Source organism: Salvelinus namaycush, chromosome 1, assembly GCF_016432855.1.
Source record: "Salvelinus namaycush isolate Seneca chromosome 1, SaNama_1.0, whole genome shotgun sequence".
NCBI classification, from domain to species: Eukaryota; Metazoa; Chordata; class Actinopteri; order Salmoniformes; family Salmonidae; genus Salvelinus; species Salvelinus namaycush.
Window position 1 is genome coordinate 64,306,640 of NC_052307.1, and position 17,697 is coordinate 64,324,336.

The following is a 17,697-nucleotide window of genomic DNA, read 5'->3' on the forward strand; positions in this document are numbered from 1 at the left end:
GACGGTACATGCAAACCGGCTTTGGACACTGCAGCTGGGTTTGTGTCTTAGTGAGGTTTACTGTAGACATCTGTCAAGACCTGACCTTAGAGAGCCTTTTTATTTCTCTATTTGGTTAGGTCGGGGTGTGAATTGGGTGGGCATTCTAGTTTTTATATTTCTTTGTTGGCCGGGTATGGTTCCCAATCAGAGGCAGCTGTCTATCGTTGTCTCTGATTGGGGATCATACTTAGGCAGCCTTTTTTCCACCTTTAGTTTTGTGGGATCTTGTCTATGTCTAGTTGCCTGCGAGCACTACATAGCTTCACGTTTCGTTGCTCTTTGTTATTTTTGTTTGTGAGTTTCATCGGAAATAAACATGTGGAACTCTATGCACGCTGCGCCTTGGTCCGCTCATTTCAACGAACGTGACAACATCCAATAGCCTCTGTCTTCATCAGGACCAAGAGGCTCTCTCCTGCAGTTTGCACTGAAGACCATCACTTCATTAACAAACCCTATCTTAATCTGTTGATGACAGCCCTGAGTCTTTGCTTGGTCTTGGCCAAACCACAACATGCTGGGCAGCTCAGCCTGCAAGGCAGCTGTGGGAGGGAGGGAGGGAGGGAGGGAGGGAGGGAGGGAGGGAGGGAGGGAGGGAGGGAGGGAGGGAGGGAGGGAGGGAGGGAGGAGGCTGCTGCACATAAGTCTTTTTATTGCTTTGTAATATGATATCACACAGTTATTCAATTTATCTTTTCAGTTGACAAAGACTGTGAAAGACATATTTGAAGATGTTTCAAATGTCATATTTTCATGTTTCAAATCTTCAAACAATCAAATAACACTGTTGTAGTCATGAATAATCTAGGCTAGTAAAAGATAATCATATTTATCGAATGGAGGAGAGTTTATCTCATAGATTGTTACTGGAAAGAGATCCAGTTCTGTAGTAGAGTGCAGCACCCAGAAAGTGGTCTTCTTAACACATGGTGGGCTCTGTGTCAAATCCAAGGTTGGAAAAGGAGAACAGAGTAAAAGTGTGGAATGGGGGGGAAAAGTGCCGCCTGTTGTACTGAATCAAACCCAGCCATTTCCTGAGTTCAGCTCTGCTCGGCACTCTCCATATATGGTAATGGTATTTGCATGGAAAAAAGCCTGGCATTATGAATCTGGGGTTGGTGCAGATATTCCTCAAATGCTGTCGGGATAACTTTAAGGAAAAGGTCTGGTCCCAAACCTGGGAGACTTTAAGGAGTTGATTGTTATTTCAGAGAGAGAATGTTATTTCAGAGAGAGAGTGAGATCAAGTAATGAATCAGGTTAATCCTAGATCTCTTTGGACAGAGGTCACAATCATACTTCCTGGGATCAAGGTTGTTTTGGCATCTGTGAAACACATAATATGTGACTGGAACTGTACAGAAGCAAAGATCATTAGTTATGACTGATGCTCTGTAGTATGCTGTTACTAAGGGCGGTCTGTGTGTAGAAGGTGGTTGTTAAGATGTACTCAGAGGGAAGTCAGTGCTGGTTCCATGGTGATGTTATTATTGGTAGCTCCCAGTCCAATCTGTCTCCTAAGGGACTGTATGCTCTCCGACCTTCAGCACGGACTGACTCACCTCAACTTTTCCACTAACCTGGGGAATCACTTACCAGAGAGAACAGCATCCTGCTCTAGGCCAGATCTCAGTCAAAACACATAGGTAGGTTTCAACCAGAGCCATACATCAGCAGTTTATGGCACAGCATCCAACAAGCAGTCACAATGATTGGCTTTATAACCACTGTCATCACTAAGCCATTATACATTCTTATCAATGTTTATAAACTATTTTGTTGGTGCGTATTGATGAAAGTTATTAGAAAATCTCAATGTACCCAATGTTCTCCTCTAACCCCCATGGAAAATACTCTGAACTTTTGGCTCCTGTGTTTCCGGCATACGTCCTCTCCCTCTTCAAGTAGAACATTATCATTCCCAACAAAGCAGCAACAGGATAAATATAGCACTCTAAATAGCCTAATGTGGTACTTCATTTTCATTTGTGGATGTAGGGTTGTGTCCTACAGCATACATGGTGCTGGCTTTAATAACATTTGCCTGGGGTTGGTCTATAGATCTGGGCTGTTTTATGCATATGTGTGGTGGACCCAACTGCAACATCTGTAGTAGATTCCAAGCACAATGCAGTTAATGTCATTGCCACTGCATTAGAGCATGACAATGAGATGAAGCTGATGTGTTGGATTTCAGATGAGTATGGAAATATAACAGAGAAGCTCAGTATAATATTATTATATGTTATTGATCAACTAGTCCTTTTGTTCTGAATGTTTATGATAGCTGCCAGGAGACTGTACTGTTTCTCCTGTGTAAAGGGCTCTGTGAACCTCTGACTTGGCTCATGCTTTATCAAGAGTCTGTCTGAGTAGTCTCACATACATATTTTGATTGTGATGTAGTCAAACATGGAAATACAGTATAACAAATCAGCTGTCTGTGACCAGGTGAAAAAACCTCTCCAAGCCAAACCTTCATATCATAATCGCTATACACAGCCTAAATCGTTGTCACCATATTAGCTAACGTCATAGTCAACATAGCTACTAGAACTATCGCGTTAATAAACCTTCTACAATCATGCAATACAGTCAGTCAGCAAGCAGTTTAGCAGTTACACCAGTGGGCCTTGGAGGTAAAAAAATTATAAAACCAGAAGTTTACCTTGACTTGGAAGCAGGGCCTAAAATTAACACCCGCCACGTGCCAAATGCGGGTAGATTTAGGCATTGGTGGGTAAGATGTCTATTTCACCAATTACAAAAAAATTATTTGATCTATTTTAGAATAAGGCTGTAACGTAACAAAATGTGGAAAAAGGGAAGGGGTCTGAATACTTTCCGAATGCGCTGTATATCTTCAAATTCCTGAGACACCAATTTCCCAGTGTCCCATCAATATTCTTGTAACGCCCTGGGCGTCGGGGGGTGTGAAATCAGACGCAGGAACAGCAGAGCTTCAATATGTTGTTTCTTTAATGCCCAACTGGCAAACAAAATGTCCAACACGGACTTACTGGGTGTCATACACAACTGTCCCAAAACACGGGAGACAAACCCAGTCCACAATACATATGTCCACTCCCGAAATCCAAAGCTACAAATGAACAATCCCGCACAAAGAAGCGTACGGGCTGGCTGACTAATAAAGCCACACTAATTCCCAACTACCTGAACACAGGTGATACAAATTAACACATAAGGGAGGGGGAGGAAAAAGAGTCAGTGGCAGCTAGTAGGCCGGTGACGACGACCGCCGAGCGCCACCCGAACGGGAAGGAGAGCCTGCCTCGGTTGAAGTCGTGACAGTACCCCCCTCTGACGCGCGGCTCCCGCAGCGCGCCGACACCGGCCTCGAGGTCGACCCGGAGGACGAGGCGCAGGGCGATCCGGATGGAGGCGATGGAAATCCCTTAACATAGATGGATCCAAAATGTCCTCCACCGGTACCCAGCACCTCTCCTCCGGACCGTACCCCTCCCAGTCCACGAGGTACTGCAGGCCCCTCACCCGGCGTCTCGAGTCCAGAATGGCCCGTATCGTGTACGCCGGGGACCCCTCGATGTCCAGAGGGGGGGAGGGACCTCCGGCACCTCACCGTCCTGCAGGGGACCAGCTACCACCGGCCTGAGGAGAGACACATGAAACGAGGGGTTAATACGATAATAGGAAGGGAGTTTTAATCGATAACACACCTCGTTTATTCTCCTCAGGACTTTGAAGGGCCCTACACACTGCGGCCCCAGCTTCCGGCAGGGCAAGCGGAGGGGTAGGTTTCGGGTCGAGAGCCAGACCCTTTCCCCCGGTACAAACACGGGGGCCTCACTGCGGTGGCATTTAGACCTCTATAATCAATACACGGACGCAAACCTCCCTCCTTTTTCTTCACAAAAAAGAAACTCGAGGAGACGGGTGAGATGGAGGGCCGAATGTACCCCTGTCCCAGAGACTCCGCGACATATGTCTCCATAGCCAACGTCTCCTCTTGGGACAAAGGGTACACGTGACTCTTGGGAAGCGCAGCGTTAACCTGGAGATCTATCGCACAATCCCTGCCCGGTCGATGTGGTGGTAATTTCGTCGCTTTCTTTTTACAGAAAGCGATTGCCAAATCGGCATACTCGGGGGGAATGCGCACCGTGGAACCCTGGTCTGGACTCTCCACCGACGTGGCACCAATGGAAACTCCCAGACACCTTCCAGAACACTCCTCTGACCACCCCTGGAGAACCCCCTGTCTCCACGAAATATTGGGATTGTGCCGGGCCAACCAGGGAATACCCAGCACCACTGGAAACGCAGGCGAATCAATAATATAGAGACTGATACGTTCCCTATGATTCCCCTGCGTCACCATGTCCAGGGGAACTGTGGCCTCCCTGACCACCCCTGACCCTAATGGCCGGCTATCTAGGGAGTGCACGGGAAAGGGAGAATCTATCGGCACAAGCGGAACGCCCAACTTACGGGCGAGTCCGCGATCCATAAAGTTCCCAGCTGCACCTGAATCGACTAGTGCCCTATGCTGGGAAGAGGGGGAAAAATAAAGAAAAAAAATTGAGACAAACATGTGACCAACAGGGGGTTCTGAGTGAGTTTGGTGCTGACTCACCTGGGGTGATCGAGAAGCGTTCCGCCTGACATCTCGACTCCCAGACAGACCCCCCCAGCACCGATCGGCCGTGTGTCCTCTCCGACCACAGCTGGTGCAGGGGGAGCCTCCTCCTCCGATACCCCTAGGCGCGGCCCCTCCCAACTCCATCGGGATGGGAGCCGGGGCGCTGGGTGGTGGAACGCACAGGACCCTCTCCGAACGCCCGCGGGAAGCCAGCAGATTATCCAGTCGGATGGACATGTCGATAAGCTCATCCAGAGAAAGAGCGATGTCCCGACACGCTAGCTCCCTGCGGACGTCCTCCCGGAGACTACACCGGTAGTGGTCAATAAGGGCCCTGTCGTTCCACCCTGATCCCGCGGCCAAGGTCCGGAACTCCAGCGCGAAATCCTGTGCGCTCCTCTTCTCCTGCCTGAGATGGAATAGTCTCTCACCCGCCGCTCGGCCCTCTGGGGGGTGGTCAAACACGGCACGAAAACGACGGGTAAACTCCGGGTAGTGCTCCTTCGCTGAGTCCGGGCCATTCCAGACTGCGTTGGCCCACTCCAGAGCACGACCCGTTAGGCAGGAGACGAGGACACTCACCCTCTCCGCTCCCGAGGGAGTGGGGTGAACAGTGGCCAGGTATAGCTCCAGTTGGAGTAAGAACCCCTGGCACCCTGCCGCCGCTCCATCATAATCCCTCGGGAGCGTAAGACGGAGCGCACTGGAGCCGGGGGATGGAGAGTCCTGAGGGGGGGGAGCCGAAGGTGGAGAGAGGAGCCCACTCCTCTCCCATCGCTCCATTCTCTCCATCATTTGGTCCATGGCTGATCCGATCCGATGGAGGACGGTGGTGTGGTGGAGAACCCGTTCCTCCATCGATGGGAGAGGGTTGGCTGCTGCTCCTGCTGACTCCATTTTAGAGGTGCGGGATTCTGTAACGCCCTGGGCGTCGGGGGGGTGTGAAATCAGACGCAGGAACAGCAGAGCTTCAATATGTTGTTTCTTTAATGCCCAACTGGCAAACAAAATGTCCAACACGGACTTACTGGGTGTCATACACAACTGTCCCAAAACACGGGAGACAAACCCAGTCCACAATACATATGTCCACTCCCGAAATCCAAAGCTACAAATGAACAATCCCGCACAAAGAAGCGTACGGGCTGGCTGACTAATAAAGCCACACTAATTCCCAACTACCTGAACACAGGTGATACAAATTAACACATAAGGGAGGGGGAGGAAAAAGAGTCAGTGGCAGCTAGTAGGCCGGTGACGACGACCGCCGAGCGCCACCCGAACGGGAAGGAGAGCCTGCCTCGGTTGAAGTCGTGACAATTCTCTTCATTCACACATCTCCATTGAGGTGTTTATGAGCTCCCAGGGTATGGAATCACATGTAATGCACCCTGCTTAGCGCGCCAATGAGAGGAGAAATCAGCCTTTTCTTCTTCTGTTTTAAAAAAAGTAGTAAAACATGATAATGGGAACCGTCTGGAAAATTAATGGAGCAGTAATTTATGTCTTGGCTCCTGAGTGAAAATGCACATAGAAATAGTCTGAGAAGCTATTAACATTACTCACTATGTTCCATGCTAAGAGTGAGTCTGTAAAGAGAGGTTGTGGTATTTATTTTGTTGGTGTAAGAAAATTGAGCCACCCCTGAGAACGTTAAGGGTTCATTTGAGCAGTCTCTCTGCTTGACTTTGTACAAGTCAATTACTGAAAGTTACCATGGATTTCCATTGGTGTATTAAATCTACTGTGGTGTTACTTTATTTTCCTGTAATTTCACCATGGTTTTGCTCTGTGTTGCTTTGAGAAAGTACATCTTAGTGCAACTGTGCTTTTTGTCTTCAACCACAAATTGCCATTTAACAAGTGATTGTCACTTGTTATTCAGCAGCATTCAGTCTGTTGTAGCCTATGGAATCTGAAATATGGAGGTGTTGCTGCCATCTAATCTATGCACAAGCCCTTTCCAATCTGAACCGCTTCAAAAGTTTAAACAAAGCATTCCAGAACCAGGAAGAAAAAACAGGCGTAGAAATACAAATCGTTCAGCTGTACAGTATGTAAAGCTGCACTCCAGTTGAAAGGTAAACTAAAATAGAATAGGGGGGGTTAAAATGCTCTTTCTCAGTAGAATCAGGAGGCAAACAAAGTGTTAAATGGCATTGAGATGTGTCCAGTGTTGACTAATGTTCTGGATCTGGTCTGTGGCTTTGATTGGTTCTCCATCCAGGAGAATAAGACTCACTCCTCACAGCACATTGTAATCCTTTCCCCAGTAGCCAGATGACATTGACTCACAGCACATGATGAATGACCTAAGCTTTCTGGAGACCCGCTCTCAGAAAACAAAATCTAACTGGAACGGAGGTAGGAGAGGAAGAGAGAGGGAGGTAAAGGGAAAGGTCTGACAGCAGTCAGAACACAACATCAAAGAGCCAACATCAAAGAGCCAACAACACACTGAAAGCACTTTTGGGAATCCTGACCTTGCACCTATTAGAAGTTTAAAAAAAAATCAAAACTCTGCATGGGTGAAAATGAGTTACTCAGGGGAAAGCAAAGCCCAAGTTCATTTCAGTTGTTGGACAGTTTTCTGCTAAAAGTTTTGACTGCCTACTCTAGTACTCTCACCAAATGTGATGATTTCAGTCCCAGGTAAAGGTAAGCTTCTGCTAATGAAGTTTCTATGAGATTATAGGACCATGATTTTTTTTTCCTGGTCAGGTCACGCGGTCAGGGAAAAATATTATTCTGTCCTTTATAGTTTGATGCGGCTGCAAGCAGTCTGAAGGCACTAGTGGTCTGAAGGCACTAACAGATGTGTATTGTGTTCTGTGTGTTCCAGGGGAGTCGGGGCCATTACCGGTACCACTGGCAGAGCCACAATGTCAAGCAGAGTGGAGTGGACGACATGGTGCTCCTCTCCAAGATCAACGAGGACGCCATTGTGGATAACCTCAAGAAGAGATACATGGACGACTACATCTTTGTATCCTTCACATTCACACACAGTTCACACCTCGATGAAGAATGGCTAAGCCCTGCCGTAGACACACTCCCACTGTTCCCAGAATAGCTGAGTGACCATTCACAGTGCTGTAATAACTCAGATTAATGATCTAGTGTTTGAGGCTCCAGACACTGGGCTACTCCCACCATGTATCACCAGTGGAGAGGGGGTGACGGGCCTCTGCGCCCCTATCTGGACCCCTGACTTCAGCTTCCTTCAGCTTCCTTCTCCTCCAGGCTGGAATGGATCTTAATCAGGTTTACTCTGGTTTAATCTCACCATGCAGCAATATGGAAAGAGGAGGGGGGGGGGGGGGGGGGGGGGGGTGCTGAGAAATGTACAGTATGCCTTGCACAGTGAATGTGAGCAGTGCAGCTACTTTCCTACAACAGTAATGGTTTTGGTGTGGCTGTGCTGAGAGCATTCAGGGCCAGATCTGTAAATGCCCCAGGCCTGTAGGCCTATACAATCCCTAAGAAGAGTATTCAGCTTCACTCTTACAGACCTCAAGAATATATTGAGGTTTAAAGTTTTGTTCTTGTGCCCATATAATGTATCCAAGTAGCGTTGAAATGTTTGAGTCTCTGAATGACCCTTTTGATGGAAGATGTTGAACGTTCTCGAAGGAGCTCATTAATTAAAACCTCATCTGTGTCCTGGCAGTCTTTAGGATTATAGAGTTGAGCGGATGCTGGCCGTTTTAGATTGAAAACTCTGAGTCAATCCTCTGATTGTGGTCAGAAAATAGCATCAACACAGAGTGTTCCAGCCAGTGGCGTACTGGAGCTGGGGTCACTGCAGGGCGCCCTCAATACCAGCTTTATGTGCCGGGAGCTGCTTTGGGCTGCAGGGCCAAAACCTCACATCACTACACTGCTGGGCTGTTCACTCTGATGTGTGAACACTGTGTCTTTACAAGGCTTGTGTCCAATCACCACACACTCCAGTACTACCACACAGATGCACATTGCAATGACGTCATGGGCCCAATTACTCACAGTTAGGTCATTTTTCTCCATCTACTCCAAGAGAGACTCCGTCAAGATTTATAAATGTGTTCTGAAACTGCATTGTCTTAAAGCGTAAAATGAGTGGAGGGTTGTCATTGGTGCTCAATGCAGATGACTAGTGAGCTCTGGGAATTCTTAGTGTTCTTTTTTCCTTTGACCATGTGAGTCACTGGGACCTGAACAGTTGATATTACTGGTACTTATGTGTCATTAGTATGACCCTTAACCCATAACCTCTACAGACTTACATTGGCCCTGTGCTCATCTCTGTTAATCCGTTCAAGCAGATGCCATACTTTGGGGACAAGGAAGTGGAGATGTATCAGGGCGCGGTGAGCAGCCTTTTCTCTTTCGACAGGAGTATGAGACAGGGTACCAAAAGGTTTTTCTATTTGGTAGAAAATACAACTCTGCTATCAATGTATTCAACTTGTATCCTAATTGTTTGCACAACGTCACCTCATACCTCATAGCAGCTAAGAGTAATTGTACTTGGAAAAGTTAAGATAAGTCATGTTTTTAGGATGATGTTATCAGTAGAAAGAACAAAGTTTTAAATGAACTGGGTTAGGTGTGCTTCAAATACTTTTTCCAGCAGCACCCCTCAGTTGGAGCAGATTTAGAAACGTGCATTACCCATTGAAAAGGCCTGGCAATACCTTCAGTACAGCCTGTTCAAGTCTGTATTATTTAAAGTGTTCTTGGCCAGCGTACTGAAAGTGGCCTTGGCTGCCAAATCGGACGTTAACTATGCTTGATAAAAACAGTTAGCCCTCTGACTTTATTACTTCATTACATGAATTACTCCTAATTCCTTACAGTCTTGCCCTTACAGTCAGTTTTCCACTTAGGACCAAGAAAATGGACCCACCCAGTTTTTTTAATGAGATATGCTTAGATCATGATCTCTGTTGAACCCCCAGGCCCAGTATGAGAACCCTCCTCACATCTACGCCCTGGCAGACAACATGTACAGAAACATGATGATCGACAGGGAGAACCAGTGTGTCATCATCAGGTGAGTCTGCCTGCCTGCTTTTCTCGTTATTATGTCTCAGGCACCTCCCCTCCCTTTCAATGTTTGTGTATGGGGAGAAAGGGTGACAACTGACAACCATAACAACAGAGCTGGTATGTGGGAAATGCCTGTGAATGAGGCAGAAGTCGAGAGGCAGAGAGGGGTAGGAGGAGACTGCATGGTGACACAGGTGGAAGAGTGCTGCTGTTGAATGTGATGATAATAGATAGGAAGGGAACCAACAGGATCCACCACCTGACTGGGAGGAGTGCTGCTGAATGACAGTGCCCTTCTCAGTCTGGGTTCTTCAACCAGTCTTAATCCACCCTCCATATATCACAGCCTGCTGGGAAAGGAAAACTGGGAAAATACACCTTCAAGTCTAAAAAAAATGGCCTCAAGTCTCTTTTCTTGTGTCAGCTGGTTGATTTCAGAAAATATTCTCAGGATGTAGAATGAAAACAAAACACAGCGTCTATTTATGCATTAGCTTCCTGCTTTTATAAAACAGGAATTGCACCTGCATAGTACTTTGTTGCCCATGCATGGGTCCTCTCTCACGGTACAGGAAGGGGGAGGGACTGTTCCTCTGCTGTTATGGATTGAGAGTGGATGAGTAGTGACAATTAACACATTTGGGAGTATACTGTATAATACACATGGATACGGATTATTCGCCTCAGACAGACAGAGGATCACAAGATTGTTTGAAAATGTAATGGACTCTTTGGCTATGCTCCAAATATAGCTTCCTTTCCTCTTTAGACCACTCAGCTGAAAAGACTTGACAGTTGAAAGCAATATGATTGAACCAAACCAAAGTCGGTCTTACCAAGCAGTGGTCAAGGAGGAAATGTAAAATAGCCTAACTGGCCATTAAAATGTGTTTGGTCACAGCCCTGGATTCCTGGAAGCTAGTGGTAGTCCAGAGATCCTTCCCTAGTGTTGTGAAGCCTATAGTGGGTAACATGACTGTACAATGGGTTCCCATGGGAGGAGGCCTCCCAAGGGAAAAGTGTTGTCTCATAGTTGAGGCTTTATGTTGTGGGCCAGTCACCTGAGGCCCGGGGCTTGGACGGTTACTGTAGTGCTTACCTCATGGCGAATGGCCCCTGGTTCAGCACTTTCCTCCCGTTGTTTAGACAGCTGCCAGTACAGATTCCCACATGAAAGGAATGGAAGTGGATTTGTGATGCACCAGATCAGCAAACAAAGCCCTCCATGAAATTGCTGTCCAGGCAGTGTGGTCAGCACTGTACTGTGTTGGACCTTTTTCTTTCCCACTTATTAAAGAAGTCATTCAACATGACATGAGTCATCTGACGTGGTCAAGTGGTGTTGACTGGGCTTTCTGTCAGGGCAATAAAGGGCAATAAAGATGTAGAGTATTATTATAAAATAGTTTTACATTTTTTATTAACTAACTCCCTGAGTGGTTAAAACACAAATGATGCCATCATTTCATATATAGAAGTGCTTGCGCTTCTACAAACACTGACGCTGCAATATTTCGAATCACATAGCACCATTTGTGTTGTGCACAGTTTTTGCCGTCCTTTCTTATCAAGGCTCTGGCCAGTGAGTTTACAGCTCTATCCCGGAAAGGGTGGCCTGAAATGTAGTGTCTAATGACACACTATACTCTACCCTCTGCTCATATAACAGTTTTCTTCTGCTTATTAATGTTACCCTCATACTGAGTAGAGTTATTCCTTTGGGTTTAGTTCTGTAGGGAAGTGTATTTTCTCCTCCATTGATATGACATGCTTGGTAATGGGTCATTGTTTCATGGGAACAATGACATGGGAAATGGAGAATCCATCTAAGTTTTACAGTTTGTCACTGTTAATGGATGGACCCTTCAGTTGCAGGAAATTATGCTATCCAACAAGTTGAAATTAAGCCATACTTCAGTCACACCTTCAGTACTACACTGTGTGTGTCTGTGTCTGTGTGTGTGTGTGTGTGTGTGTGTGTGTGTGTGTGTGTGTGTGTGTGTGTGTGTGTGTGTGTGTGTGTGTGTGTGTGTGTGTGTGTGTGTGTGTGTGTCCGCCCGCCCACTTGTGTCATACGGTAGTGGCTTGGGAACACAATGTGCCTAATCATACAAATATGCATAACTGGTATCCATCGTCCCACATCATACTCAGCATGCATTCCATTTCACTCATAGCTGATGTCTGTAATGATCACTTCAGGTGCTTTCTTTGTCAAGCTGAGCTGTGAGTGACATCAGTGAGCCCAGTGATTCAGCGCTGAATGTAGTACTTTACAGTAAGCCGTCTATAACGACATGACTCTCCTTCTGTCCTTGTTTGGCCAATAAATGGGAGAGGAAGTCAACAATGTGTTAAGCATCTGCGTGCTGTGTAATTACAACAATGGGCGCACCCCTCAGGAGGGTAAAAATAGGATGTGATTCAAACTCCAGCCCCTAGCCTGCTCCAGCTGAAAAGAACATGCCCATAAGTCCACCGTGTGCAGATGGGTTCCCTTAATGGTTAAGGTCCTACAAATGCTTATTGGCAAAGATTAGAGGGAACATTGGATCACATTTGGTCACTAGTCAGTGTACTGACTGTATTTTGAGTGCATTGTAGTGACCACTATATCTAGAATGATTATAGTTGTTTTGGTTTTGAATAGCTGTGTAGCAAGCTAGACTGAATACTATAGAGGAGCAGAGTCTAGTATCGGCCTACGGGAGATGAATAAGCATATAGAGTTGCTTTGATGACTTCTTATGGCGTCCTCTAACGGTCTGCAGCTGGGTCGTCTCAGAAGGGCATTACCGACATGACTCCCCTTCAAAAATGAAATAAAAAAACAGACTCCTGTCATCCACTGCCAAACCACATATGTCTAAATAAGTATGACCCTGGTGAAGTGAAAGGACAGGAGGAAAAATGCAAGGAGAGGTTGAGGAAAGAGAAGGAAGAAAATAAACTGGGCAAATGTGACAAAACAGGATTAGTGTTATTAGCCCCTTCTAGAGTGGGAGGTTTACTGCTGAGATGAGTCTGATTTTGGTTGGCATAAACCACAGAGAAGGAGAGCTGAGTGAATATAGGAAGTGGAGTCTCTGTGGACAGGAAGTCAAGAAATGGCATTTCACCTGGTAATTCTGGATGTTTGAAAAAAGTTGCTTTGAAGTGAAGGGTTTGGCTCAGCTGGGAGAATTAGAGGAAGAGCATTTTGACTGGCTCAACTTCTGTTCCTACATCGCACATTAAAGAGAAGAGAAAAGAGGCATGGGTCAAATCGAGAAATCCCCTCCTTCAATAGTAGGCCACCTTCATGCTAATTGGGGATAAGAAGAGACAATAATGGAGCTTTTTGGTAAACCCTTACTGACCCTCTTAAAACCAGGCTTAGAGGAGATTTTCATGGAGTGTTTTTAACATGCTACTGTCTGGTACCATAAATCTACAACTGCTTTTTCAGCTTCGCAGTTCAGTTGAATTTCCACAGAGAAAGTGTATACTCTCATTTACTTGTTATTTCCAGAATTGTGATGTCCTCTTGAATAACAAGGCAAGGCAAGCAGAGTAATTACATCATCTGGTTACTGACAGCCATTAACTGTCAACTGATACAGTTGACAACAACGTGGGCATCCTTGAATTGTACATTGTGTTTCAGAGGACTGCCCTGTTATATGCACCATTCTGACCTTTCTACTTTGTGTTTCAGTGGAGAGAGTGGTGCAGGGAAGACTGTAGCAGCCAAATACATCATGGGCTACATCTCCAGAGTATCCGGAGGAGGACCCAAAGTGCAGGTGAGCCCAGAGAAGCTACTTCCATTTTACACCGTAAAACACCGCTCAATTACAGTTGTGAAAATGTGATTAATCTCAGACGATCACACACACATCCACTGTCATTTACAATGTACCTTATGAGGTCAGTCCATCCTAATGACCGGTTGCTGCTTCCTGTCTAAACCTCCCTTTTCCGCACCACCCAAACCATCTCCTGCCATCCCTCCCTCCCTCCAATCTCCCATTATCATTATCAGTCCATCATCAGCCCATCCAACCCCCAAATACCCTTCTTCCCAACCCCCCCCCCAGCAGCCATCTGGCCCCTACACTACTCAGCAGATGTCCTGTCCACAAGCCACCCCTCTCCACCAGCCTCCCTGGTATTATTGGCCCACTGAAAAGGGCTTGGAATTTCCAGTCTGTAGGAATATAAGCTGGATCACAAGATGCTTCCACTCAGACGCAATTGTGATGGTATTCATTTTTTCAGTCTGATTAGTACATTGCTTTTTCCACACTGGAATTATTGTAGTTTAGTCAAGGTTTCAAGTTCAAAGCTAATGTTAGCTATCATGCTCTCAGTGAGTCATGTGGAAAAGGGTGTATGACTAATTACTGTACATTTTCAATGTAAAAAGGGTTCGGAAAATATTCAGACATTTTGTTACGTTACAGCCTTTTTCTGAAATGGATTCAATTGTTTTTTTTCTCATCAATCTACATAATACCCCATAATGACAAAGCAAAAACAGGTTTTTAGATTTCCTTTGCAAATGTATTACAAATAAAAAGGATTACATTTACATAAGTATTCAGACCCTTTACTCAGTACTTTGTTGAAGCACCTTTGACAGCGATTACAGTCTTCTTGGGTATGACGCTACAAGCTTGGTGCCTGGTTTCCTCCAGAAGTGACGCTTGGCAATCAGGCCAAAGAGTTCAATCTTGGTTTCATCAGACCAGAGAATCTTATTTCTCATGGTCTGAGAGTCTTTAGATGCCTCTTGGCAAACTCCAAGCGGGCTGTCGTGCTTTTTACTGAGGATTGGCTTCCGTCTGGCCACTCTACCATAAAGGCCTGATTGGTGGAGTGCTGCAGAGATGGTTGTCCTGCTGTAAGGTTCTCCCACCTCCACAGAGGGACTCTGGAGCTCTTTCAGAGTGACCATTGGGCTTTTGGTCACCTCCTTGACCTCCTGGCCCTTCTCCCCCAATTGTTCAGTTTGGCCAGGCGGCCAGCTCTAGGAAGAGTCTTGGTGGTTCCAAACTTCTTCCATTTAAGAATGATGGAGGCCACTGTGTTCTTGGGGAACTTCAATGCTGCAGAAATTTTAAGGTAACCTTCCCCAGATCTGTGCCTCGACACAATCTTGTCTCGGAGCTCTACGGGCAATTCCTTCGACCTCATGGCTTGGTTTTTGCTCTGACATGCACTGTCAACTGTGGGACCTTATATAGACCAGTGTGTGCCTTTCTAAATCATGTCCAATCAATTGAATTTACCACAGTTGGACTCCAGTCAAGTTGTAGAAACATCTCAAGGATGATCAATGGAAACAGGAGGCACCGGAGCTCAATTTTGAGTCTCATAGCAAAGGGTCTGAATACTTATGGAAATAAGGTATTTCTGTTTTTTATATTTGCAAACAAAACTTGTTTTCACTTTGTCATTATGGGGTATTGTGTGTAGATTGATGAGGGGGGGGAAATTATTTAATCCATTTTAGAATAACGTAACAAAATGGGGAAAAGGTGAAGGGTTCTGAATACTTTTTGAATGTACTGTACATGGTTCTGCATTGTTACTGGCTATGAGTCTTATGTGCCTTGCATCTTTTAAATCATTTTAAGATGTACTGAAAAGTGTGCTTGTAACGTTTGTTAAAGAATGTATTTAAAATAAGTCTATGTGCGGTCTATGTAGTATATTACAGAAATTGCCCTTGGAATTTCTATTGTTTTATTGAATAAGGTCTCCATTGTGTTGGAAACCCCCTACCTCTCTCAATACCCTTCCTGCCCCGTTGAGCTTTGTCAATCCCTCTGCCCACATGTCTCATTCACATGGTCTCCCCAACTCCTGTGTGCTTGTGGTAAGTGTAAGTGCCTGTGGTGTGTGTGTGTGTATGGGGGGGGGGGGGTAATGTTTTGTGAGTGACTGTCACTTCACTACCCCTGTCAAACACTCAAACAGACAGACTGAACAGCAAAGTAGTTGTCTCTGATTATCGTCACCCTATATCGGTTTCTGACTGCAGGATGCATATCAGATTACCATGCCGCTGAATCATATGCATGCAAATCGATGTGACAGACACAGCATGTGTTTTTAACCTGGAAATTGTAAGTGTTTTGAAGTCTCACGTGGCTCTCACAGAGCGGTTTGATTAGTTACATAAATATGTAAGGTTTAACTGAGCCCTGGGGTAAGTACAAAAAGCTGTTACACTAGAACCGCCATGCCACTAAAGTTTTTTTTCTTCATAGAGGACAATAGTTCAGGGACGCAAAAGGATTCCAAGAAATGCTACCACTCCACTTAATTATTCAATAATAGAGAGAATAATAGTTTGGTCTCCACGATGCTGTGCTGATTTAAAACTCATGGGCTCCTGATATGCAGATGGCTCATGGGAAAGATAATGTGCTCCAGACGCTATGAGAGCGGAGCGACGGTGGAAGACGGTGACGGTGCATGTTGATCTGCCAGCAGGGATGTGGATAACTGCAGAGTGTAGTAGTCTCTCCCTACCCACTGCCTCTATACCCTACCTGTCACACTAAAACGAGCCTACTGTCTGTCTGCTCCCTCACAGCACGTCAAAGACATCATCCTCCAGTCCAACCCCCTCCTGGAGGCCTTCGGGAACGCCAAGACAGTGAGGAACAACAACTCCAGCAGATTTGTAAGGGTCCCACGTCTTTCCAAATCTCTTTTTTTTATTAGCGGAATGGGGGCGCCTAACATCATATGGTTGGCACTGTGTTCTGCCCTGGAATGATTTGAAGGTGCTTTGCGGTCGTTTCCGGAACCAAAGCAAACACAAGGACGTCCAGTGAAAATAGAGAAGAGAAAAAAAGGAGATAGTGAATTACAGTGTGCTCCTCTTTTTATAAGCTGTGTTACTGCCTTCTCCTGTCTCCTCTTGGCTGGGGCTGCTAGCCTCGTGTGGCCTGGTTAACCAGGGCTGTGGGGACACACTGTCCAGAAAGAGTGGGCACTCCACTGCCAGTAAAGATGCACATAGAAAAACACATACTATACTTTAAAGACAGTTAGTTAGCTTGGAAAGAGGTTTTAAAGGCAGTCTTTAGTGCCCTCTAAAGCCAGTTTATCTACTTACAGCATTCACAACAGAGCTTAGTGGTAAGTATTGTATTCAGGTTGACAGACAAGGCAGTACTGTCTCTGTTCTTAGTTTTCCTGGTTTAGTTTGGGAAAAGTAAATGAGGTTTGACACATGGTCTGAGAAATGGTTGAGGAAGTCTCCCTGTAGGAATAGTGTCTCAGTGTCTCAGTGCACTTTGGGGCTTCAGACTGGCTGGGAATGGGATAGACATTACAGAGGACAGACCTGTCTGGAGGAAAGAGGGAAAGGGCGAGGGAGAGAGCGAGAGAAAGGGGTTAAACTTTAGTACACACATACCACTGGGTTGCAGGTGTGCACCCAAAGTACAACTCATGTGATGGTTGTTATTTCCTGCTCGGAGAGGTCTGGGTTTTAGCTTAAGCGAGGCCTGCGCTGATACTAAAGCGCCACACTCTCCTCCTTCAGGGGAAATACTTTGAGATCCAGTTCAGCTCCGGCGGCGAGCCAGATGGAGGGAAAATCTCCAACTTCCTGTTGGAGAAATCGCGCGTCGTCATGAGGAATCCTGGAGAGAGGAGCTTCCATATATTCTATCAGGTGAGGGACTCCAGTAACATGGTGTGTTTTTATCATTTTCCTGTTTAATAAGAGTGTTTATGGACATTTTAGAACTGGGGAAATGTGTACAGGAATTGGCTCACAGTGTCCATGAGTGAAATTCAGCATTCAGGACACTAACAGTAACAAGTGCCATTTGGCTCCTGAAAGCAGGTCAGGTTGTTCTCACTGTGTACCACTTGAGGTCTCTGGAAGAGAGGCAGCGGTCAAACACCCATGATGCAACTTTCTTGACACATGAAAGGAGAATAAAGCATATGACTCTAAATTGGGTGTAAAACGTGTGGTGCTGATCACTTAATGA

At 45.9% G+C, this 17,697-nt stretch overlaps 1 protein-coding gene across 2 annotated transcripts in view; it reads left to right on the forward strand.

Annotated features, from left to right (window-relative positions):
* The window catches only part of LOC120047158 (unconventional myosin-Ie-like), a 54,795-nt gene that overhangs the window by 19,119 nt on the left and 17,979 nt on the right, over window positions 1–17,697 (forward strand). For both annotated transcript variants that reach the window (XM_038992693.1, XM_038992699.1), the window contains exons 2-7: window positions 7,506–7,649; window positions 8,923–9,012; window positions 9,604–9,698; window positions 13,392–13,479; window positions 16,281–16,370; window positions 17,241–17,372. In XM_038992693.1, coding sequence (XP_038848621.1) covers window positions 7,506–7,649; window positions 8,923–9,012; window positions 9,604–9,698; window positions 13,392–13,479; window positions 16,281–16,370; window positions 17,241–17,372 — 639 coding nt within the window. The remainder of the gene's footprint in view (window positions 1–7,505; window positions 7,650–8,922; window positions 9,013–9,603; window positions 9,699–13,391; window positions 13,480–16,280; window positions 16,371–17,240; window positions 17,373–17,697) is intronic.